Below are 24,835 nucleotides of genomic sequence, written 5' to 3'. Positions count from 1 at the left end.
AGGAGTACTTGTGGCACCTTAAAGACTAACAAATTTATTTTAGCATGAGCTTTCGTGAGCTACAGCTCACTTCTTCGGATGCATAGAATGGAACACACAGACAGGAGATATTTATACATACAGAGAACATGAAAAGGTGGAAGTATGCATAACAACAGATTTGTGTCCATTTATTCTTTTGCATAGAGACTGTCCGGTTTGGCCAATGTACATGGCAGAGAGGCATTGCTGGCACATGATGGCATATATCACATTGGTAGATGTGCAGGTGAATGAGCCCCTGATGGTGGGGCTGATGTGATTAGGTCCTATGATGGTGTCACTTGAATGGATATGTGGACAGAGCTGGCATCGGGCTTTGTTGCAAGGATAGGTTCCTGGGTTAGTGTTTATGTTGTATGGTGTGCGGTTGCTGGTGAGTATTTGCTTCAGGTTGGGAGGCTGTCTATAAGCGAGGACTGGCCTGTCTCCCAAGATCTGTGAGAGTGAGGGATCATCTTTAAGGATAGGTTGTAGATCTTTGATGATGCGCTGGAGAGGTTTTAGTTGGGGGCTGTAGGTGATGGCTAGTGGCGTTCTGTTATTTTCTTTTTTAGGCCTGTTTTAGTTTTACAATACCCACCTGCTGAAGTGAAAAAACAGATTGACAGAGCCAGAAGAGTACCCAGAAGCCACCTACTACAGGACAGGCCTAAAAAAGAAAATAACAGAACGCCACTAGCCATCACCTACAGCCCCCAACTCCTCTCCAGCGCATCATCAAAGATCTACAACCTATCCTTAAACCCCATAACCCCTCACTACAGATCTTGGGGTCACAGGCATCAACAATCCCTCCGGGTCACCAGGACCAAGTTTGAAAACCCGCACGCAGTCATTGCGGTGATACTGAAACAATGGGTGTTCCTTGCAGGAAGAGGGGACCACTCCTAAAGATGCCTGCGGCAGGTTACTCGGTTATTACGGGGCTGGTGGACCTCCCGCAGGCATGACTGCAGAAGGTCCGCCGGAGCCAAATGCCGCCCTGCCAGGACAATGCTGCCCCACGCGCCTAGGCTATGTGCCCTAGTTTGCAGAAGGACGCCGGCTGTGTAATGGAGCACAAGGTGCATGCTAGGTGAGGTATGCAATGGACAGCCGGGTGCAGGTTGCATGCTGGACTTTGCCTTGCACTGTGCAGAGGGCTCCAGCCCGCGGAACTGGCCAGACGGCCCCGAGCGCAGGCTGGGCTTACGCCGGCCTGTGGCCGAAGGAGATGCCCGGCGCTGGAGGGAGCCCGAGGTGCAGAGGCTGCGGAACGGTGTCAGGGGCGCGCGCTGACCTGACTAGTGCCAATTAGCAGGTGGCGGCGGCGGCTGCTGTCACCAGGCGGGGAGCCGGCGGCGCAGCCTCCCCCCAGCAGAGTTTAACGGAGCAACCCCTCGGGTAGGCGTGGGAGGAGCCTGGGGGCAAGGCAGGGGGCGGGCCGCTCCCCGCCCTTGATTGGCGCAGGGACTGCATGATGCCACGTCCGGCCGGGGAAGCCCTGCCTTGCCGCGGAGCCTCCCCGCCCTCGCCCTCTTTGCAGGTGGTGCGCCGCTGCCGCCGGCCGGGCTCACTGCTCCTGCCGGGCACACGCGCTGCTGTGCTGCTGCTCCTCCCGAGGAGAGCCGCGCCGCCTCCCCGCCCCTGCTGCTTCCACGCTCTCCCTTAGCTCCCGGCCTCAAACTTTGCCCATTCCGGGCTGTAATCCGTTTGCATCGCAGCCGTCCCCTGCAGCAGCGCCCTGCCGGAGCGTGGGGGGAGATGCGCCCTCCGCTCTAACCAGAGCGTTTACACACAAGTGGGATCTGCCTCTGCTGGGATCGGGGCCGGGTTCCATCCCCCGGAGCTCCTGCGTCCTGAGTGGCGGCAGCTGCACCATCCCTGGGAAGTCAGCCTCAGAAGAGCCAGGATTTCCCCCCGTCCTTCTTCCCACTCTTCTTGCAATAGCTGTTGGAAGTCACAGGCTCTCTCCGGAGCCCGAGATCTTGCATCGCCCTGCCAAGGTCCCACTGATTTTTGCCTGTGGGTTGGGGACTTTTTATTAAACCTCCCCCCCTTGCCATCTGCTTTCCCCGGAGTGTTGTTTTTTTAGGGGGGCGGGGAGGCAGCGATGCTTGGGGGAAGGTGGGACTGAGCTCCCTCACCCCCCATTCCGTACACCGTGCCCGCAAACAGCTAGCGAGCGCCGGGCAGAGGGAGAGATCCCGCTTTGCAGCCCGGGGTCAGCGGGACCTTGGGATTGTCCTTTGCGCTGCAGGTTGGGGGGCTCGGCGGAGAAGGAGGATGCATTTCTTTCCGGGGGGATTTTGGCTTCTGTGTGTCGCCGCCTCCTCGGCTCGGGGTGACAGTGGCAGCAAAGCGAAGAGCTGCACCGAGGTCCGGCAGTTTTATGCGACCAAAGGATTCAGCCTGCACGGGGTACCCCAGGCGGAGATCTCAGGTGAGCCTCTCTGCACCCCCAGACCCTTCCCCCGAAACACCAGGCAGCGCTCTACAAAGGCTCTCCCGTAGAGGGCAACCTCTGCTAGGAGCCCGGCTTCCCAGCCCCCTGTACAAAGAGACTCCGCTTTGTCAGGGTCCGTGGCTGGCTTGAAGGTGGGACTCAGGCAGGATGGTGCTTTGCAGACGTGTGCAAACTGGGGGTGTTGGGCACCAGCTCCTGAGGTATTGGCAGGGCTTCTCCAAAATAAAGGGGATCCCCCCAACAGTCCAGGGCGTCCCCGTCTCATCCCATCAGCTTTCTAGTAAATGAACCCACTAATTCAACAGTGATCCATCCAAATAATGGTGTGATTTCCCCTCTCCTTCCAGATGACCAGTGCAATTAAGTTGGTGTTTATTGCATGGGAAGGTAGTCTGTTCTGGACTGTTGGGATGAGGAGAAAAACGATTTCTTGTAGTGTGTGTTTTTTTTTTTAAAGGGAGTTAGTTAAAAGTCAGGGAGTGGTGAAAAGTCAGACCTCAGATTTCTTCAGGAGGAGGGTAACCCCAGATGTGCCACACCTAACCCTTTTTAACAATTGTAAAATCTCCAGATATACAGGGTTTTACTTGATTCTCTGTGGTGAAAACGTGTTTAATGTCAAAAGGCTCTGAGATTTTGGGTGATTCCTTTCATCATTGTACATTGTGTGATCTAGGGGATTTGGGTCAGAACCCAAGATAGTCAAAATCCCCTGGGTTTGATTTCAAAGCTAGGAAGTGCTCCAAGGTTACGAGAGAGCAGAGTTGATTTTTTTTCCTAATCTTCTTTTGGATGAAAAGCAGTTTAAAAAGAATTTGTCAGTTAAAAATTGAAGTGTAAGTAAAATGACCTTTGTCAGGTGTTTGAAACAGGGCAGTAACCCCAGCCACCTTCATCAGAGTTTATTCCTGCTACCTTAATACTGGATGTGGAATACAAACTAAATGTGTGTGGGGGGGGGTGTTTGTATTTTGGCAAATACAGAGTGTTTTCTTTTCAGAAAATCTCTGAAACATAAACGATATTTAAAGGTCTGGTTAGGTTTTTGAAAAACCTGGGAGAAAATATCTGCTGAGACTTGCATTTATTTTTGTTTACTTTGTTTATTTTTAAAGCATTGCCTATGTTCTGATTCACAGACTTGTGACCCATATCCAAGAGCTTTCTTGCTCACTTGTGGGAGCTTCCTAATTCAGACAAAGCATAAGATATGCAAGTGTACATGCCAAAGCCAACCTACAGGGACATCTCAGCAAGATTGCAGTTTGTAGTTCATTTCTAAGCTGCAGAATTTCTTATGATGAATACTTCAATAGTGTCGTTTTATGGGGAACATTCTCATCATCTGACATACAAATGGAGAAGGCTGAACTTTTGTTTACAAATGTGAACTTTTTCTTTGTTGAAAGGTGGATTTTAAAGTAAAATGGGAGGTTTCTGAGAGTGAAATAGTGGAGAATTTCAATGGAGAGCTTTTTTTGTTTTGTTTTAGGGAGGGCAATGAATCCAGTGAAGCAAAAAAGATCCTTTTCACTTGATTACAAATTATCTGTAAGGGAGATCTTAAATATGTCATGCAGCTTATAAAGTCTTCAAGGGAGTAAACATTTAAGAAGTATTGTCATGAAAGAGAGTACATGGGAGTGGATGAAACACTAAATGAAATGATAATAGTACAGGCTTCAGTGTTGATCATATTTTAGGATTGTGTGAAATGGATTTCATAAGATATAAGTATCTTGCGTCCTCAGGTTCACTGTGTATAAAACTTCTTGTGCCTAGAAATGCTGAGATGAGTAAAGAAATGAGACAGATTTCTAGGAACTATGTTTATTATTTCTAAAAAGTTACCAGCACTCATGTTTGCAATCTTAAGCAATAATGATTGAAAATATAGTATCAAACTGTTTACCTTTGACAATATAGTATTGTAAACAGTGAAACTGTACAGATAAATATTGTTGTAAAAACTGGTGGAATGAAGAGAGAGAATATGGGGAATACTGTCTTCACATGTGAATGTTCTGCCTATAGTACAGCCAATTGTGTACTTCAAAATACAGAGTGAGAACCCTTTGTGTTCATTGTTGGTGATTGTCATGTGTGCTTCAAACTTCTAAGAATTTAGAAACTTTCATCTGTATTTATCAATATCATAAAGATAAAACTTGGATGTATTTTACTGTAAAAATGCACATGGCAATTTTGATTGGGCACAGAGTATATATTGTGTATGCTTCTGGTTTGACTATCCTATATACAGGATGTACTTATTGTTTAGATTATTTCAGATTAAAGGTCTTTAAATAGATTTTCAGTGACAACTAAGCAAGAAACTGTAACCGATAAAACAAAATGTTAAGAGACCATTTTTATAGCATTCCCAAAGATACTGAGTAGAATACAGCTCCACCTTTATTAGCAAATCACTTATGTTAAGCACCAAATTTTGTTGTCCCTTTGAGTGGTCACTGAAATACAGTGAAACATGTTTTAGTTACCCACTGTAATCCTTATGACAGAAATCTGATCAGCTCAAGATTCCAGTCACTTCTGTAAATGTCTACACAACACCAAAACACTAGGAGCAATTTTAGTTTAGTAAGAAGTGCTGATTGGGGTAGCTTAGTAATGAGGAGCCTGGCTCTGCTTTTACTGGAGTCCCTGTGAGAGAGGTTTTCCAGTGCCAATCTTGTGGCTTGTCAGACGTGCATGGATTGCCCTAAGAGTCATCAGTTCTTCACTCTTTAGAGGCAACTACACTTTATCCTCTTCCTCCCCAAGAAGCTCCTACTGTTTTTCCTCCTCCCATAGTCTTCCTCTTTCGCAAAGGAGGGACTTGCTTTATTGCCCCATGGCTTTGGCTGCCAAGAGAGAACTAGTGTGGCCGCCTTGCTCCTGGATTGCTAGGACTGGCCTCAGGAGTCTGGTATCATTATTAAAGGGCTCATGCATCCCCAGACTCCTCTTGCCTTCAGAAGAAGTTGAGGGTGTACCAGCCATGCAGGCTGTGACTCAGAATGAGTTAGCTGCATTTATGTTCGTTTTAGCACACTTCAGATGTTTTAATCTATAATTTTTAATGATTTAAGAGGATTATGACTAATATAAAAACTCCTTGGCTCAGCAGACGGTAGTTCCTGCTTGTGAGTGTACAGAGCAGCTAGAGAAGCGACTACACAGGTTGTTGTTGTTAGCTCAGTAACATATACAGATCTGATTAAGGGAAGAATCCAGCCCCCCTGGCTTTCTCATTAAATGTGTAGGGTGGGTTTCTAACTTTACATTAATGTTTGTGCAATGCATTGACATGTATAAGCACTCTAAATATTTCAGGTACTATTATTAAACGTGCTTTAGGAAGAGACAAGGTGTTAAATCTCATGGCTTTGAAGTCAATGGCAAAACTCCCAAATATTTAAAAAAAATTTAAAAAAATCTACCCGTACAGTAATCTTTGCATCCCAACCCGACCCCCTGATTCCCATATAAATATCTGCTTTAGGGAAGATTTCTAAACTAAGGGGAGCTACTCCCTCCCCTTGCACTTGGTGCAGTTGGCAACATTTGCCAGGCCCACATCTACTCAGTTGGTAACTGGCTGGGCACAGGCTTCCTGCCATTTGGAGAGTATTCCCAGTGCAGGACTCATTGCCAGAAGACTTATTGTCCTTTTAAACCCCATAAAGGCCACAACATTTTGTGAAATATCCACCCCCCCCCATCACTAGCTCATTGCCTGGGGTGCTCTGAGTTGAGTTGGGGCCCTTTACACAGATTTTTGAGCAGGGTTATGTGTTTAAATGTGCCTGCTGTGAGAGGGCAGTATGCTGTTTGAATTCATTTACCCCAAGACGTCACTTCTCAAAACTTGGTTCCCTCTTATGCTGAGCCAGAGATTCTATGAGATGGGGGGTAGTATGGGCAAACGGTGCGTTTTGAGCTAGCGTGGGTATCCACTTTTCAAGGCAATTCCACTACTCACCAGTACCACTTAACTCTGTGCATTACTGGCTGCTTAGTTTGCCTGAGTCAGAACCACTTGCTTTCATCTCTCAGCTCTTCTAGCCTCCCACAAACTCTTCCTGTGACTACATTATGCTCTTTGTGAGAGAGACATTGTCAAGTGTATGTATGAGAGCCATTGTAGGGATCTTAGCTAAATTAAGAATTGAGCGGAACTGTTCTTTTACTCTCTGTACAGGACCTAATTTGATGGGGATTTCAGGATGTTACTGTGTTAATGACAAATATAGGAATTTTATTTTTTGAGTTTTTCTAGAGACCTGCGGTAATAAAGCCACAAGCACAATGACTGGCAAAACTACAGATGAGATATAAAGAATAGAATGTGGGATTTTCTGTTCTCAAACCACAGGTCTCTGCCACTTGATCTAAAAGTGGATCTCCATTGTCTACCAGTAGTAGTAGCAGGGTTTATTATATCATCTTTGTGTTGTAGCCATGCCAGCTAAGTATGTTACAGTACTGGTAGGCTTGTTATAAAGAAATTAGATTGGCTGAAAGATAGAAAAATTCTCCTAGTTCTGCACACTTGGTGGTAGTACTTCTGAAGAAGCAACACGTGCTAAATTACGTCCTGTTTTTACTAAATTTGGCAATGATCTTGGTATGAATATTGGAACAGGTTTTGGTTGAACGTGATTGTTTTCATGCCAAAGTTTTTTTAAAAAAAATTGATATGTTTACATATTTTCTGCTTTGTGATTGTTCTGTTAGGTTCTCAGTACAATATGTGCACACACGTACTTGTCAAAATCATACTTATGGAGCAAAACAAGCTCCCTCTGGTGGCTAATTAGTAGGGCCCTACCAAATTCACGGCCATGGAAAAACATGTCATGGCCCATGAAATCTGGTCTCCCCTGGTGGAATCTGGCCTTTGGTGTGCTTTTACCCTATACTATACAGATTTCACGGAGAGACCAGCGTTTTTCAAATTGGGGTCCTGACCCAAAAGGGAGCTGCGGTGGGGGAGGTCACAGTATTGTCATCCTTACTTCTGCGCTGCCTTCAAAGCTGGGTGTCCGAAGAGCAGCAGCTGTTGGTTGGGCACGCAGCCCTGAAGGCAGTGTCCTTCTAGCAGCAGCGCAGAAGTAACGTTGGCAATACCATGCCATGCCACTCTGATTTCTGCATTGCCTTCAGAGCTGGGCGGCCGGAGAGCAGCGGCTGCTGACCGAGGGCCCAGCTCTGTAGGCAGCAGTGCAGACGTAAGGGTGGCAATACCATACCATGCCATCCTTACGTCTGCGCTGCCGCTGGCAGCAGCTCTGCTTTCAGAGTTGGGCTTCCAGCAAGCAACTGCCGCTCTCCAGCTGCCCAGCTCTGAAGGCAGTGTCGCCACCAGCAGCAGAAGTAAGGCTAGCCGTACTGCAGCCTCCCCTGCAATAACTTTGCGACTCCTTCCCCCAACTCCTTTTTGGGTCAGGATCCCTACAGTTACAAGACCATGATTTCAACGATTTAAATCTGAAATTTCACAAAAATTAGGATTTTTAAAATCCTATGTCTGAAATTGACAAATGGACCATGAATTTGGTAGGGCCCTACTAATTAGACACCTAGGTCTCATAGGTGTAAGCAAAGACGGTGTACCCTACTGGACTGAGGCCCAGATTTTGAAAGGTATTTAGGTGTTGCTGTGCTCAGGCTAGTGATTTAGGAGTCATTACACAAAGTAAAACTATTTCCCCATGTTTTTCTTCTCCCCCCCCCCCCGACTGTTCCTCACACCTTCTTGTCAACTGCTGCAAATGGACCATTTTGATTATCACTACAAAAAGTTTCTTTCTCTCCTGCTGGTAATAGCTCACCTTAACTGATCACTCTCATTAGAGTCTGTATGGGAACACCCACTGTTTCATGTTCTCTGTGTATATATTATATCTTCCTACTGTATTTTCCACTGCATGCATCTGATGAAGTGAGGCTGTAGCCCACGAAAGCTTATGCTCAAATAAATGTTAGTCTCTAAGGTGCTACGAGTATTCCTGCTCTTTTTGCGGATACAGACTAACACCGCTGCTACTCTGTAACCTGATTTAGGAGGCTCCTTTTAAAAATGAGATTTAGATTAAGACCCAGACCTTCAAAGGTATTTAGGGACCTAACTCCCATTTAAATCAGTGGGCTGTAAGTGGCTAAGTCCTTTTTGAAAATGAGACCTAGGTCTCTGAAGGTATATCTATGTAGCGGCTGGGAGGTGTGATATCCAGCTCAGGTAGACTTGAACTAGCACCCTAAACATAGCAGTGGGGCTATGGCAGCACAGGTGGCAGCGAGGGCTAATCACCCAAATACTCTCCTGCCTGTCTCCCTCAGTACATACCTAAGTTGACCAGCCCACCATACATGCTGCCATGGCCACGCTGCTGTTTTTTAGCTCAAGCAAAGCTAGCGCGAGTATATTTACCTGAGCTGCGAATTACACCTCCCAGGTGCTGTATAGACATACCCAGAGTCAGTTAGGGTTTGCAATGCTGAACAGAGAAATTCCAAAATACATTTAAAAATCAAGCCCCTAATGCCTGCCTTGTTTATATTTAAAATCTAGAAGGCTGTATATTAAAATATTCTTCAAGTTTCCTAAAAGATTTGCCTTTCTTTCAGTGTGAGATGGATGACTACATTCTTACCACATAATTATCATTATCAGCTGTGTCTGACAAAAAATATTTCAACAACTCCTTTTGTTGGAGAAGCAAAACATGATATTTTTTCCCCCAGGAAAATTTGAATGCATGTATAGCTTGAATTCCTTTTGTTTGAAAATCCATAGCCTCTCCTCCTCCTTTCTCTCCCCTCTGGTCTTTCCATGTGATTGTTCAGTTCTCCTGGTTTTTATCTAGAGAGTCTAATATCAGTGAAATCTCAAGACCTGCAAATATGAGAGAGGGGCAGCTTTTAGATGATGGAGCTGTTAGGTTTGGCAGGACTGAAGCAGGTGGTTCTCTGTCTTACCAGTTGCATTCAGAGGACCATATAGACTCATTCTTGCAGCTAATTTAAATGACTTGTTGTGCTTGTACTTTAAAAATATAGGTTGCTGACTTTGCTAGGAAAATAGAGTTCAGAACCAGAGTTTGTTTTCTTAACTCAAAATAGTAATTATTAAAAAGAGAGGGCTTGAAAAATCTGCTCATTTGTAATGACTGAACCTTTCTCTGATGAGTATTGGGGCCTAATCTAAGGGCTAGTCTACACTTACGAGCCGGGTCGACGCGGTGAGTTCGACTTCTCGGAGTTCGAACTATCGCGTCTAATCTGGACGCGATAGTTCGAACTCCAGAAGCGATAGTTCGAACTCCGGTACTCCACCACTGCAAAAGGCGGTGGCGGAGTCGACCTTGGAGCCGCGGACTTCGATTCCGCGGCGTCTGGACGGGTGAGTAGTTCGAACTAGGGTACTTCGAATTCAGCTACGCTATTCACGTAGCTGAATTTGCGTACCCTAGTTCGACCCCGATTCTTAGTGTGGACCAGCTCTAACTTGCAGTTGCTGTTGGAGTCAGTGGATTATTACTTGTATTGCAGAAGCACCTAGGATTTCCAGTCATGGACCAGGACCTGATTGTGTGAAGCACAGAACGAAAAGATTGTCTCTGCCCCAAAAGACCTTAAAGTCTGAGTAGTAATACTGAGCCTGCCACGTGACAGGGTTCTAATGTAATCTGACTGGGGCCAGGGGATGAAGTGCTGTCTCTTGACAACACTCCTGTGTGTCAGTCATTATTGCACTGATAATGTTCTCAGAATTCTTGTAGCTTGCTTCAGAGCTCTCATGTGAGATTATGAAACTGCTCCCGAGGAGAGGGGATGGTCACTGGTAGTGGGGAGCCAGCTGGGATTTAATTGTCATTAAACTTGGAAATTTAGGCTGGGAATTTCAAAGGAGCCCAAATTCCATTGAAATTCGATGGCATGTAGGTACTGTAGTTCCTTAGGCTGCTTTGAAAACCCAGCCTCTAATTGCCATTTTTTAGCCTGGCTCCTTTATTTTTGATAGCACTCTTATTGGTAGGCGTTTTTTCTCCTTTCCAGCATAGCTGCTTTAGGACATTCGGAGTTATAGACCTTGTCCTGAAATGTGCAAATGCAAGTAGAAAAAAGGGGTAGAAAAGGCAAATATCGGGCAAGCAAGTAGCAGCATTATGTGTGGTGCAGGTAGCAAGAGGACATTCTGTTCTGGGGCACTCTTAGGCACCATGATGATTAAACAGGGCATGGTTTCCTGGAATAAGGGTGTATCTAGCTTACAAGATGGTGTGTACATGAATTACACCTGCTCAGAGGAGCAATGACAGGGTATTTCTTGTGCTGGAAACACAGCCAGCTACCTGCTACTCCATGTGGAGTGCATCTGTTTGCTTGTAACATCTTGGTTTACTTCTGTTTTTGATTAGACATGAAAATACCCTCAGTATTCCTTGAATCTGTTCCATTGCAATACGTATTTAGCAAATTTCACAAAATTCACTATTCTTGTGACAGATATGAAAGAATTTCTCCCTGGTAAGGTTTTGGTTCTCCTTAGGAAGAACTGAATGTAACTGAATGTTAATTCCTGTAGGGTGACATTTAATAAAGTTAGGCGATGGTTGTATGATATTGACTTTTCATCCACCTCTCCTAAACTTTATGCATAGGCTAAATCTTTTCAGAAAATTCTATTTTGTGTGATAGTCCTTAAGAAAAGCAAGCAAGGCTATCCTGTACATTAGCGAATGAATTTCCAAAGTGCAGGTTAACGTGATTAGGGTGAATTTTTTTTTCTAAGACTTGACAACAATCCTATTTTTTTTTTTAAACTACGTTTCCAGGCATGGTTACGTCACCATCTGTTCCACCCTGCAGGGTTTCCCTTAAGAAGTGCCCACCCCATTTGTTCCTTTGCCTAGGCTAAAACACATTGAGATATAAGCATACACCTTTAAGCACCAAAACACCTCTCGCTTTTTGAACACAGAACCATACGTTTTAAATTGCTTTCTGCTGTCCTGTACTGAAATCCTGGATGAAGGAGGGATGCTGTCTGTAGAGGTATCAGCTCTGTCTGTTCTCTTATCATGATTATATGGTGGGGGTATCTCCATTGCCTTCAGTGGAGCCTCTCTGGCTTCACATCAGAGTAAGAAAGATGAAAATCATGCCCATCACTTTCAACCCTTATGGAAGTCCATCTTGGAAGCCACTCCTGCAGACAGTTAGTATTGGGTGTAGTAATAAGAGGGGAAGGACAGTCCAGTGGGGGGGGAGGGATAGCTTATTGGTTTGAGCATTGGCCTGCTAAACCCAGGGTTGTGAGTTCAGTCCTTGAGGGGGCCACTTAGGGATCTGGGGCAAAAATTGGTCCTGCTAGTGAAGGCAGGGGGCTGGACTCAATGACCTTTCAAGGTCCCTTTCAAGGTCCCTTCCAGTTCTAGGAGATTGGTATATCTCCAATTATTACCTTTTAACCTGGGACTTAGGAGACCCAGGTGCAGTTCCCTGACTTGGGGCAAGTCTGTTAGTCTCTACATCTTTAGGCACCTCCTCATCTATGCCTCCATTCCCCATCTGCCCTATGAGGATAATAGCACTTACCTACCTCTCCCAGGTGTTGTATGGATAAATAAATTGAAAGATTGTGAGGAGCTAGCTACTATGGTAGCCGGGGCCATATAAATACCTTACCTAGATAGTCCCTAGTATTGTGAATAGTTTCATTTAAATCACTTGAGATCACTCATGGTGGTCAACTCTGGTTGTAGTGTTTGCAGGAGTAGCTGCTTGTTTATTGTCATGTTAGGGTCTCTTCTCTGGTAGTTAACTCTCCCCCTCTCTCCCCCCCCAAAAACACTCTGATTAAAGCAAAGATTTCTTTTTTAAATCTGACATCCAACTCCCTTCTCGTCTGATGTCTATATATACCGACATCCAGCTACTCAGAATATGTTGTGCCCCTGACAGTTGAAACTATGCCTTTAAGTAACATTTGATTCCCAGGGGATCAGATTACCTCCATTGACAGTTTGAGTTCTGTGAAAAATAATGAAGCTTTAGACTGTAGACACTTTAAATGCTTGTCTGTACACGACAGAACTGCAGGTTGGGTCAGGGACGTCTGCCCAGTAATGGGTTTCCATTTTAGTTCCAATTTTGCAGACATAAAAACTCCTTTGTTTCCTTGTGATTTGAATATGCAGTGTGTGCTGTGCGATGGTTGTCCAAAACACACTAGTTCTGTTTTTTTTTGTTTTTTTTTAAGAAAATACATTAATCACAATTGTGTGGACTGTATTGACATGATAAAACTAATTTTTTTTGGTTCTTTCATGTACAGTTTAAATCAGAAAGACAGAATTATCCAACTTTTATAAACTCCTATACTGGCAACATGAGCAAACTATTTTTTTTAAAACTACCATGCATTCTACTAAAGCACTTTATTAAAAAATTAGTATGATTTCAATGAGCAACATGATAGCACTTATGCAACATTCAGTACTTTATATGATTAAAATACAGATACAGTATGACAGATAGTTTTTGACTTACAAAAATGGTATTTTATAGCATTGTAAAACTATACTATATAATTCTGTCAAAATATCTCCTAGGTCTTTATTTTACACAAGCTTCTTGTTTTCTGACTGGTGTTGGGGAGGGGACAAGAAAAAACCTGAAAGGCTATTACTTTCATCTTTCAGTCTATTTCTGGATGGGAGAAAATACAATAGAGGGTGTGTTCGGAGATTAAGCTTAACTGTACAGTTTGTATAAAAACTGAAAGGAACTCATGTGCTTGAGTCTCTTCTGAGACTCCTGAGTGTTGACAATATTAAGAAAAAGAAACCTGCATTCAGTTTAACTTGTGCCACTCTAGTAAAGTCTCTGGGGTCATACTGGCATAACTGTGGGCTTGAAAGGATATTGACCGTCTCAGCATTTCTCTAGTTCCAGCTGTCCCAATAAATGAGTTAAATTGCAGAAGGAAGGTCTTGTGGTTGCTTGGAAAGGACTGGGAGGAAGGAGATCTGGGTTCTGTTCTGAGCCCTGAGGCCCCAGTTTTCACGGGAATGCATGCAAGTCACTTCGCTTCACTTCTCGCCTCTCTGTAACTCAGTTTCCCCATTTGTAAATGTTAAATGGGGATGTTATTTCTTAATTATCTCATGGAAAGTGGGAGGGTTGTGGGGCTTAATTTATTGGATTGTAGAGCACTTTGCTCTTCCATAGCGCCTTCCATCTAGGCATCTCAAAGCGTTGCTCTCTTTCCGACATAGTTGCTTGGCTTTATCCAGCTGTATGAGTTTAAAATGGTTGTATAATTATTTCCCAGTTTACAAACATCTGTTTGGCTTTGCTGCAAAATTCCAAATAATTCCTGCTAAAACTCTTTTCATTTGTGGGAGGTCTCACATAGGCTTCCACGTTGTGAGAACAGAGTATCTTTATTGAATTGGATCTGTATGGCCAGATGGTGGCTTTAAGACATCCTCTGGGAGTTTGCAGAGGGGCTGCATTGTAATGGGTGGACGTTCCCCCAACTCATTCAGAATTTTATTGGGGCTGAGCCCGTGCTGGGGTGGGAGCTTTGCCCACTGGTGCTGTTTCAGCTCCACTGGTAACTGCAGCAGAGTGTAGGAGTGGGTCTTGGCGTATGTTCTTCCGTTTGCCTTTGGCTAGAGCTGCAACCAGCAACAGAGGCCTGGTGAAGTCCTAAATGCTTGACTTTAAGTCTCACTGAAGTTAATATTAGAGTTAAGCACGTGCTTAAGTCTTTGCAGGATGGGCGCGTATAAAGCTGTGGTCCCCAAACTGTGCGGCATGCCCCACTGGCAGGGCACGGAGGAAAATTCAGGGCGTCGTACGATGGGGCCTGGGCCAGCCCCCATGGGGAGCAGGGAGGGAACACCACCCAGCCCCACTCCAGTCCTAGCCATAGCTGTGCTCCAGCTGCAGGCCAGCTCTGCCTCTATCTCCAGCTCCTCCCCCATCCCCAGTTCTGCCTCCAGCTCTGCCTTCAGCCCAAGCACCACTGCTGAGCCAACTGTGCAGTAATGGAGGGGGAGAGTGGACAGATTCCATTACTGGTAAAGGTGTGTGTGTGGAGGGGGTGGGGGGCGTGACAGGAAAAGTTTGGGTACCACTGCTATAGAGTATGGGCATGATGGTGGAGCTCATGCAGAGAGTGCAGGGAGTGGGGAAGGCTCCTTGCATCCTCATCCTGTCCATCTTTGCAGCTGATCTGTACAGGTGCATATCTGCTCTGTCATGCAAAACATCTTCCTGGGTTCTCTTGTTCTCTCTCTTTGTACTTTGCATTAAGATTTTTACAGCAGTTGCACTTAGATCCAGGCTATGGCATGCAAGTTTATTTGATCATGTAACAAACAGTTTCAGTGTGCTTTAATTATTCTAATAATATTAATAATCAGTGACCAGATGATGAGTAAAGGCAGATCTGTTTGTAAATCTCTGCTACATGCTGGCAGCAATTAAGCACAGAAGGAGTTTGGATGCTGGAAATGCTAACTAAATTAATTAATTTGGGTACTGTTAATTTGTATTACATGATGATGCATGATTGTTGCTTGTTAAATATACAAATCCAGGCTGAACAAATTGGTAGTGCAGGTCATACTGATATTAAGCTGCAGAATTTTAGTAGGTGGCCTAAATGATTCCGGATTTATCAAGTTGGAGATGGTAATATGGTACTGTAAATTACTTATTTTTCAGGGAAATTAAGTTAAATATGTGATCTGTTATGGATTATAATAGGAGTGGACTTCCCAAAATAGCTTTTTGATAGCCCAATTTATGCTGAACAGTGACTTGTACTCTCCTGTGCACATACAGGCATGGACTTTTCTAAGAGAGCTGGTTATAGAGGGTTTTTATTTATTTATTTTTAAAGATTATTATACTACATGAGTGTCGCTAATGAAGCCCATACTCTTTGGTTTGGTTTGGTTTTAAAGTCCCATTGGTAGCAATAGTAGTTTTGCTCCCAAAATGGATGGTGAATATGGCTGCTTGGGGCTTCATGTTTCTGTTGTATAAAATAATCCTAAAATAGTAGGTAAAGTCTTTGACTATGGGCCAGATGCAGCCCCTGGGTGGTACATGGCACATGACTTTTGAGCCATGGCTGGGAGTGGAATTATGAGGGCCAGTTTTTGTACCCTAGACTCTGCAGAGCTCATAATCCCAGAGAAGTTCCAGAATGAGGGAGAGGGATTTGGCCCACACGTTTTAGCATTTGCCTTCTTCCCTATATACACCTTCTGTTGCTGAGATTAATCACACTCATGACAGCTGTACCGGGGGTGATCGCCCACTCCTGAGCTGGCTGTTAACATTGCAGTTCTATTGTTCGCCTGTCTGTGTGAAAAGTATTCAAAGCTTGAATTTGGTACCTATTGTCTCTTCAAGAAAAGAGTTTTGTAGTAATTAGCTCTGCTTCAAGATGAAGGTGAGCAATTACATACAAACCAGAACCATGTTCAGCCTGCTGTGTAACCAGATATCACAGTCTGGGCAATAGTTTAGAGGACATCTTGTTTTTCTTCTGTCTGTACTTACTGCCCTTTTCAGCCACAGAACCATTTAAAGCCTCAGATGTTTCCACGATGCAAAAATAATTTTGCTATGGAGATCACTGCCCATTTCTGACGCTGCTGGTTTTTGCTGCTCTTGGGTTTTCCTGGAAAACAAAAACTTACAAACCAATGTAGTACTTTTTTCAGGGTTAAAAATGTACTTTATTTAATTTAAATCTGCATAGGTGCTAGCAAATATAAATGAGCAAAGACTACAGTGAGACTTTGCTCTTATTAAATAGAGTGAATACTTTCAGACTCGGGACACATTTTAGCATTAAACCAAGAAAGAGAGAGAGAGAGCCACTGTATTTAATGTGCAATATTGTTTGCTGCAGTATTCTGGGTCAGCTGTCTGGGGGTTTGAGTTGTCCTTATAAGTAACATTGCACTTTATATTGCAGTGAAGCAATCTCCTGCCAGTCATAAATTAAATATTTTTGTCTGTTAGTGATACATTAAATGGCAGCACTTAGGACTGAAATCCCTAAATATATCTGCAATTTGACTGGTGTATGTATATCCAGTATAAGTGACACCCCGTATTATGCCATCACTAGTAGATTTTCATCATGTTACGTTACTGAGCATTCACTGTCCTTTTGCCAATGAGGGGAATAGACTTGTGAAATTACCTTGCTCATGTAGTTTGTATGTACAACGCTATTTTAAAAAAACAAAAACAAACGAGAGACAATAAAGTGCCAGAAACAAAACCAAAGAACATATCACTTTGTTAATTTGCAGATGATGGTGACTGGTAAAATTTCATAAATGAAATGCAGAAACCCTTCAAAAAACCCCACGTAATATGTTAGATTAAATTCAGATTAAGAGAGAGACTGGCAAAATCTGGGACATTGATAGATAAAACCACATCCCTAATGAAGGTCTTTTGAGAGTTGGGAGAAAGTCCATTCTGTCATTAGTATACAGCATTTTTAGTTAGCAAAATTTAAAATAAAATCCTTTTCTCAGTTTTTTTTCTGAAATATGACCCATCATGACAACAAAAAAATGGTCTTGCGGTTAAAGCACAGAATGGCTGGGATTCAAGATCGGAGTTCAATTTTCTACTCTTGCACAGATTTCAGATGCAAATTGCTTAATTTTGCTGTGCCTCAGTTCCCCATCTGTCAGTGGGGGGTAATAAAACTTCCTTTGTGTTGTCTATTTACATTATAAAGCTCTTTGGGGCAGGATCTGTCTCTTGCTGTGTGAATACATGGTTCCACTGTGTGAGGGACTGTAATCTCCTTTGGGGCTTCTAGGTCATACCATAGTAAAAATAATAAACAATAATAACATTACTTAAAGCCAGAATCTCCCAGCCTTACGTATTATGAATAGAGTCAATGGGGCTACTTACTTGTAGAATAGAATTCCATACCACTCAACCCGAGTAAGCTCTCTGACATTTGTTGAACAGATTTTATGGGCATGTTGTTGGTGTATATATTTTTTTGTTTTATCATTACTCATTGGTTTCAGGTATCCAAACAACTTACTTAGTAAGTGAGAGAAGAATAAATTCTTCTAATGTGTATTTGTTTCTGTCTTCTAATGATCTCCAGTTCATTACTCTACATTTAATTCAATGGGCGATGAACTCTGGCTCATTGTGAGGTGGGAAGGAACTGTGTTACAGAGAGCAGAAATCATACATTGAGGGAAAAATAAAACTGGACTCCATGTATCCCCAGAGACTCTGGTCAGAGTCAGCAGCCAAAATTCTAGAATCCTTGAATACTTAACCATGGAATGGAGAGTCAAGTTTAGCCATGAGGAGTGCAGATGTCACCTTTGCAGATTTGAATATAGGTTAATAATTATTTTAGTTGGTTGCATGCTTGGAGTTGCATTACATTTGTTGTGTTATTTTTAGTGAGTTTTGAAGCCACTGAGTAGTATATAGTCTGTTGTTTTTATATTGATATATAACAGTGTCTAATAGAGTTTCATGTAATTGAATCTTAATTATTACAGACAGCTTTTCAGTATGAAACTATGGTAACATTTAATGTGACAAACTACTTCTCACAATGAAGTTAAACAGTTTATTCTTCCCATGTTAAGCAGAGCCAAAAGGATAAATAATTCATTCAGTGGTAGTGGCACTATGGTCTCTGACTCCATGCTGGTAAAAATATATGCCACATGCTATATACATGCTATGTGTTTGCCATTGCTTTTTTTTTTAATTGTTTCCTTTAATTTTTATTTTACTTTCATCATGAAAAGTCCAGTCAGCCACATGTGACAGATGTTAGTCTTGTTTCTTAAAGCATTACCGGAAGGTGCTCAAATATTGTTTTGATGTACATGTTATCAGAATCTGAACAGAATAGAATATATATAGATGCCTGGTAGCAGTAGTAATTTTTGTTTTCAAAGCATTAATTCCACTCAACCCTCCAGGCCAAGGTACTTGGGGGTGCTGTGTAACAAAAATTAAAATACAGTAATATTTTTAAACGCTCTACTTACTAATTAACATAATACAGCCATCCTCCTTTGACTACAACACAGAAAATTAGAGGGGCTCTAAAACAAACGGAGACAGAGCAATAAATGTGGGTCAGAAATGATTATTCTAAAATTAATATCGCCATATTCACCCTTTGCTATCTGCTATTGTGTTTTATACATGCTGATTCATAGGTGAATGACTGTGTCTACTCTGAAGCTATTCTCTCACACACACACAAAGGAGAATGATAATGATTCCTTGACTTCTCCTTATTACCAATCTTTGCCAGGGTTAAGACACTGAAAGCAGACATTGAGGGCTTGCAAAATACATTTGCTGTTGGCAGAAATATAATTTTCCCATCAGTGTATTGATCAGCTTTTTCAGCTAGACTAAAGCAAAGAGAATGGAGACATTTCAATGGACTAACATACCGCACTGTTTCTGAACTGGCAGCATTTAACAAAAAAGGTTGGGACGTGTGCATTTGTTGGAGACTTGCATGAAAAGTTTATTATTGCCTTGCTACTGTATCCTGCCCAGTCATCAAAGGAAGACAGCTGAAGGCACTTCAATGTCTGACCCACTCTCAGCATCAAGTTCACGTTATGTTATCCTAGGAACAGCAATGCCAGCACTAGAATGTTAATCTGCCTTAAAGTTTATACTCTAGACATTCTTTCTTTTAGTTCCAGGGAGGGGGGTTTACTTGCCCCTTGTTGCCCGCACAGCTCGGTCTTAATGACACCAGCCCGCATTTGTATAAAGAAGAGAGGAGAATATAACACTTTCAAATTTGCAAATCACATTTGCATTTCTGTCAGCTTTGGCAATTACAGAGTTTCTGGTAACTCTCATGGAGACAATCTGGGTTTAATTTAAAACCCTCCCTGAAGAAACGAAAAGCTGGCAGCTGAGAGATTCGGCAGAGGATCCTTATGTGAAGCTTCTGTCTTTCCTTATTTTCTATGATTTGTGTTAGAAGCAGGAAAAATGATTCTTTTAAAAATATACCCCTAAATTGGCCAAGTATGCAGGGCCATACTTCTGCAATTACCACCTGTATCAGTTCTGCAGTAAATCAGGATTTCTCATTTGATGAGCAGTTCTAATTAAGCAAATAAAGACTGCTTATCTTGTGCTTAACACAGTCTCTCTGCTGCTTTTCATCTGATTGAGATAAGCAGAGGACACAGGGTCATGCTCTGATAAGTTTATTTATTCAGCAAGGCAAGGTGCTGAGAGTCTGAGGTTGGGCCTTCAGCTTGCTTGCAGCATTGGGGGCAGAGCTCAGCCTGTCAGTCACTGACTGCAGCCTGTGTCGCTCCACCTGGAGAGCCTGTCTCAGGCTACGTCTACACTACCCGCCGTATCGGCGGGTAGCGATCGATTTTTCAGGGATCGATATATCGCGTCTCATCTAGACGCGATATATCGATCCCCGAATGCGCTTATATCGATTCCGGAACTCCACCACCGCGAACGGCGGTGGCGGCGTCGATATGGAGAGCCCCGGAGATCGATCCCGCGCCGTGAGGACGGGTAAGTTATCGATATAAGATACTTCGACTTCAGCTACGTTATTCACGTAGCTGAAGTTGCGTATCTTATATCGATTTTTCCCCTTAGTGTAGACCAGCCCTCTTTCTCTCTGCCTGCACAGCAGTAATAAGGTGGGAAACAGGCTTCACGCTGTAGAGCTTAGGTTTCCCTTTTGTCTTAGATGTTGTTCAACTTGACCTGCCTAAAATGAATATATTGGGCCGTTCATTGGCTCTTCAGGGCTGGTAGCCCTGCAATTTGGCAAAGTATTCTCCCTTTGGACTGGAACAAAACTTTCTCCTAAAGTAACTCCGCAGTTAAGTCTCCCCTCACAATCTTAGGGCTTCTCTTCATTGCAGGAGTTAGCTCGAGTTAGTACCCTTAGCCTAGCTTTGCTCAAGTGATGGTAGCCACACTCTTTCTGAAACAACATTCAAGCTTCATAGAGTGAGTGAATCAGCAGAGTGATTGGATTAGCTGCTCATGAGTTGTGCTAACTGGAGTTGTAGCTGTATTTGCACTGCATCACTAGCTTGCCTGTCAGCAGCGTGTAAGCTTCAACCATACTTCTTGACAGGCCAGCTAGCTTGAGTTTAAAGCACCATTTAACACGAGCTAGAGATTGCTCTGTGTGGATGGGATTTGGGTTAGGGGCAACACTCGTGTTACACCTCAAACTGATGCTGCAGTAAAATCAAACCCTCACAAGCAAGGGGCTATGGTGAAAAATTTCACTCCTCCTTGGTGGAGACCTCTGCCTCTTCTGCAGCCAAAACCAGGAGTCAGAGACTGCAGCCTTTCGCAGGAAGGATTGTGCGCTAGGCCTCTGTCTTCCAGAGTGAGGCAAACAGATGGAGGAATGAGGGAAGGCAGAGTTGCATAATCTTTCAGGGCCGGTTCAAAGTTGCATGCTTTAGTTCCGAAATTCATCCCAGAATCTTTTGCACTATCTGTAAAGGAAGTGTGGTGGTAGATGATGCCCAGCTTTCTGGAGAACCTCTAAGATCAGAGACATCGATGTGTATACAGATGACCAGAAACCAGGATACCATTTTGGATGTAGAAACCAGAAAGGCCGAGGAATTCAACAGCCAAAGTAGAGTGGCCATAGTTTGGCTTGGTGTTGAGTGACTGCTGTGATGCAAGTGCTATATTCCAGCAATACCCTATTAGATCAGACATCCTAGACAGCATCCTACTTAGCCGATACCTAAGTTTGTACCAGCACCACTTCATTTAATAAAAAAGAGGGAACATCTCCTTCATCGTGGCCTGGAGAAGTGACATAAGATCTTTAGAGCTGTTATGAGCTAATGAGTAATATGTTCACTTTGAAAGATTTCAGATTCCACACTACAAAGAGATGATAAAAGTATATTTTACCTTATTAGATTGTAGTGGTTTCTTCTGAGTGTTTTTGAATGTGTGGGAAGGGAGGAAAGTTTGCTTTGGTTTTAAGAAGGTTTTGTAATATTTTAAAAATTTGTTTTTATCTGTTTTCTTAGCAAAGTAAAACATCCTTATGGAAATTATTGCTGTACTCTTGTTGTATAGGTTCAGTTTTACCCCTTTACAATTTTTAATCCACTCCCAGGTAGAGATTTTCCATGCCTGGAGCAAATTTTGAAGGCTGAACTCTAAGCCCTGTTTTACAGGGGATGGGGATCTAATGAAAATGCTGACTCTCCGGAACTACAGCAGTGCTGCCCGGGCTCGGCTACAATATAAGTGGCTTGTAGGAATAATTTTGGGCCAACTTTTGATCAGCCTTCTACAGACTTAAAGGGACTCTGGAGGGAGTCCTGTCCAGTCCTCCTCAATCAGTGTAATAGTAGCTGTGATGTGAGGTCCTGAGAATGGCAATTATAAAATAGCTGAAAAAACAGCGGCAGCTCCAGTGTACCAAGAGCTGCACATAGGGATACTGCCCCCATACCACACACGTGCACACCAGTTTGGGAAAAGGGTGTACTGGGGGAAGGAGATTCTGGTCTCATTGCTTCCTGTCCCTATTAGACTGTCTTGGAATTTTGAAGCCTAACCTGCTGAGTCATCCCTATTTTTAAATTCAGTGTCTGACTAAATAACGTCTGTTGAGACGTGGCGGTTGCTTTCTAAGTGTATTTATAATCTGCCGTGGCATATAAATTTACACAATAACTAGGGGCATCTAGAGCATTATGTATTCAATATGCTGCACAGCCCTATTACCTGTATGTTGTCCTAACACAGGATTTATTAGCATTGTTTGTGTTTGAAAAGTTAAGGCACTAGTTAAGGTGGAAAGGGAAGTTGTTTTTTAATCCACAGGGTAATCTAACATTTTGTAAAAGCATCGTACTATGGAATAGCTCACAACGCTATAGTAACAGTCTTTGTAAACAGCTGAGTTTTGAACCATTGCTGCAGTATATTGTTGACTGTCTTTAAATACAGCAGAGCTGTGGCAGTGTGAACTTTCCCATTCTGAATTGCCACTTGCATCTACCCTGGCAGTCTTTAGGAGATACAGTTACTGCTTAATAATACTCTAAAATTTGTTCTTCTAGCTAGTCCGTTCTGGGATTCTCCTAAATAGAAAGGGCCTGATTTTTTTTGATTTTTTTTTTTAATTAGTTGGGCACATAAAATGCTCATATTTGCATGCCTACATAGAATGTGCAGTTACCACAAATACATGTGTAAACGGGTAATAATGCATACAAATGGCCATAATTATCCACACTGCTTTTTGCAGTAATTGCACACACAAGTTAAGTGTGCAAATGTGCCCTCATTAGTGTTTTTTAAGTCATTTGTGCTAAATTATGTATGATATATATTTCACTCTTTTTCCCATCCGCTGTGTTCAGACCACTAACCTCTTTAAACCCAGGTTTCCTAGAATTACAAGGAACATGCTTTACCCAGTCTGACAGTACTTCAGATTTTAAAGAGTGTACAAAGAATTCAAACAAGGTGAACAGAAACAACATTGGAATTCTCTTTGCCATATTCTATGCCAGTCAGATTGGGTTACTGTTCCTCCCAACCAGCAGGTGGAAGCAGACCACTAGCACTTCTGATGATTTCTTATATCCGTTATATAAGAGTCTAGCCAACTCAGATAAGATCAGTTATTTCTCTTTCCAGCAAGTGGAGGACCCATATCCCGCAGCCAGTCCAGTGGGTGAAATAGGCCACAGAGGCATAGGAGCCCGGTGGATGTGGCTACTGTTGCATCCTCCATAAGGTGCTGATGCTCTGAGCCATCATACCCACATACCCCAGCTGTCTGTCTCCCCATTCTACCCCCCAAACATGGCTGGAATCCAGGCCCTGCCCCACTTTAAGGAGGGGCTTTTATTACTAGACCCAAGCTTTATGAATGCTTCAGACTTCAAAGAAGAGGCCAGGATGGATAAAAAATATGCAGTTAAAACAATGATTTTTTTATTTAAATTTGATTTTATTTAAAATTAAATTTGACAATTTACGTTAAGGCCTAAATTAATTTTAATCTATTAAAATCAGTTAAATTAAATAAAACGTACTGTTAAGCAGAATAAGTTTGCTGAAATTTTAAAGAAATAAACCACTGAACTTGTGGAAGTCTCTGGCTAAGTACCAGGACCCAGAGTTTGCTGTCATGCTAAACCAGCTGTTGACAGCAGTCACCTCTTCTGCATGTGCAGAGAGAGTATTTTCTTCATTTCAATGCATTCTATTAGTTTAGTTTAGTTCAATGACTTGTTAATTTTAAGTTCTGAAACCGATTGTGAGTTGAAAAAGCAGAAAACCTTGTTTTCCTTTTCCTGTCTGTGAATAAAATCTAAGTATGAGAGGATAAGATCTACTGGTTCTAAAATCTTGAAGGACACGATGACCAGAAAAAATCAGTTCAGTTCAATTCACTAATTAAGATAAATAGTTTGGATATATAAATTGTTTAATGAATCAGTTTTGATAAACTTTGTTCTTGTGTATCCAGCACATTTAAGAGAGCTTTATTTAATACAAATATTAAAATGTTGGTTTTATTTTTTAATTGAATTTGAATTTCCATCCGAACAGAGCTTCACACAACTCACAAGTTAATCATCTAGTAAATAAAAAATGCATCATTCACCATTTCCTTACATAAAAAACTGTACACATTAAGATTGAATAAATGTAAGCTAAGCTTTATAATTGCTTAAGTAAATGTGTTTAGATTTAGTGTTCTCTTCCTTGTTAACAAAAAGAAGCACTAAATTTAGTATAAAGAAAACATTTAGTTGCAAATCAGCATGTTTTAAAAGTTGATTCTCATTGGTTGGCAACCATTGTTCAAGAATATAACTGAAGTACAAATGATTTAAATCAGTGATTTAAATCAAGGTTTCGTGCTTGGTGATTTAAATCACTTTGGTTTAAATCAATCCCCCTAGCAGAAGCTAGCAAAGAATGACTGTAGATGTGGGGGAATCTCCGGGTGATGTGAAGTCAGTGTAAAATTGGCTCTATCCCCCCCCCCCCCCCCACTTCCCAGGAGCATTCCCAAGGGGGAAAAAGGCAATCTTGGGCTGCCAGAATGGGCTCCCAACAGCCTGGTGCAACTCTAGAGCAGCTTCACAACAATTTCTTCAAGCTACACATAGAATTTGGATGCCCCCTGGGTAGCCTCAGGGTTGTGCAGCCTCTCAGGTGCTGCCAGGCCACCTCTGAGCACAGCTTGGCTGAACTGAATGACCTGCCTCTTAGTGT

General features: G+C 42.7%; 1 protein-coding gene across 1 annotated transcript in view; it reads left to right on the top strand.

Annotated features, from left to right (window-relative positions):
* Positions 1 to 1,593: 1,593 nt before the first annotated feature.
* The window catches only part of GPC1 (glypican 1), a 301,536-nt gene continuing 278,294 nt past the window's right edge, over positions 1,594 to 24,835 (top strand). The window contains exon 1 of the mRNA XM_045031576.1: positions 1,594 to 2,464. Coding sequence (XP_044887511.1) covers positions 2,308 to 2,464 — 157 coding nt within the window. The 5' untranslated portion in view covers positions 1,594 to 2,307. The remainder of the gene's footprint in view (positions 2,465 to 24,835) is intronic.

The sequence above is a fragment of the Mauremys mutica genome, chromosome 9, assembly GCF_020497125.1.
Source record: "Mauremys mutica isolate MM-2020 ecotype Southern chromosome 9, ASM2049712v1, whole genome shotgun sequence".
Taxonomy (NCBI): domain Eukaryota; kingdom Metazoa; phylum Chordata; order Testudines; family Geoemydidae; genus Mauremys; species Mauremys mutica.
This window is presented reverse-complemented; position numbering and strand designations above follow the sequence as displayed.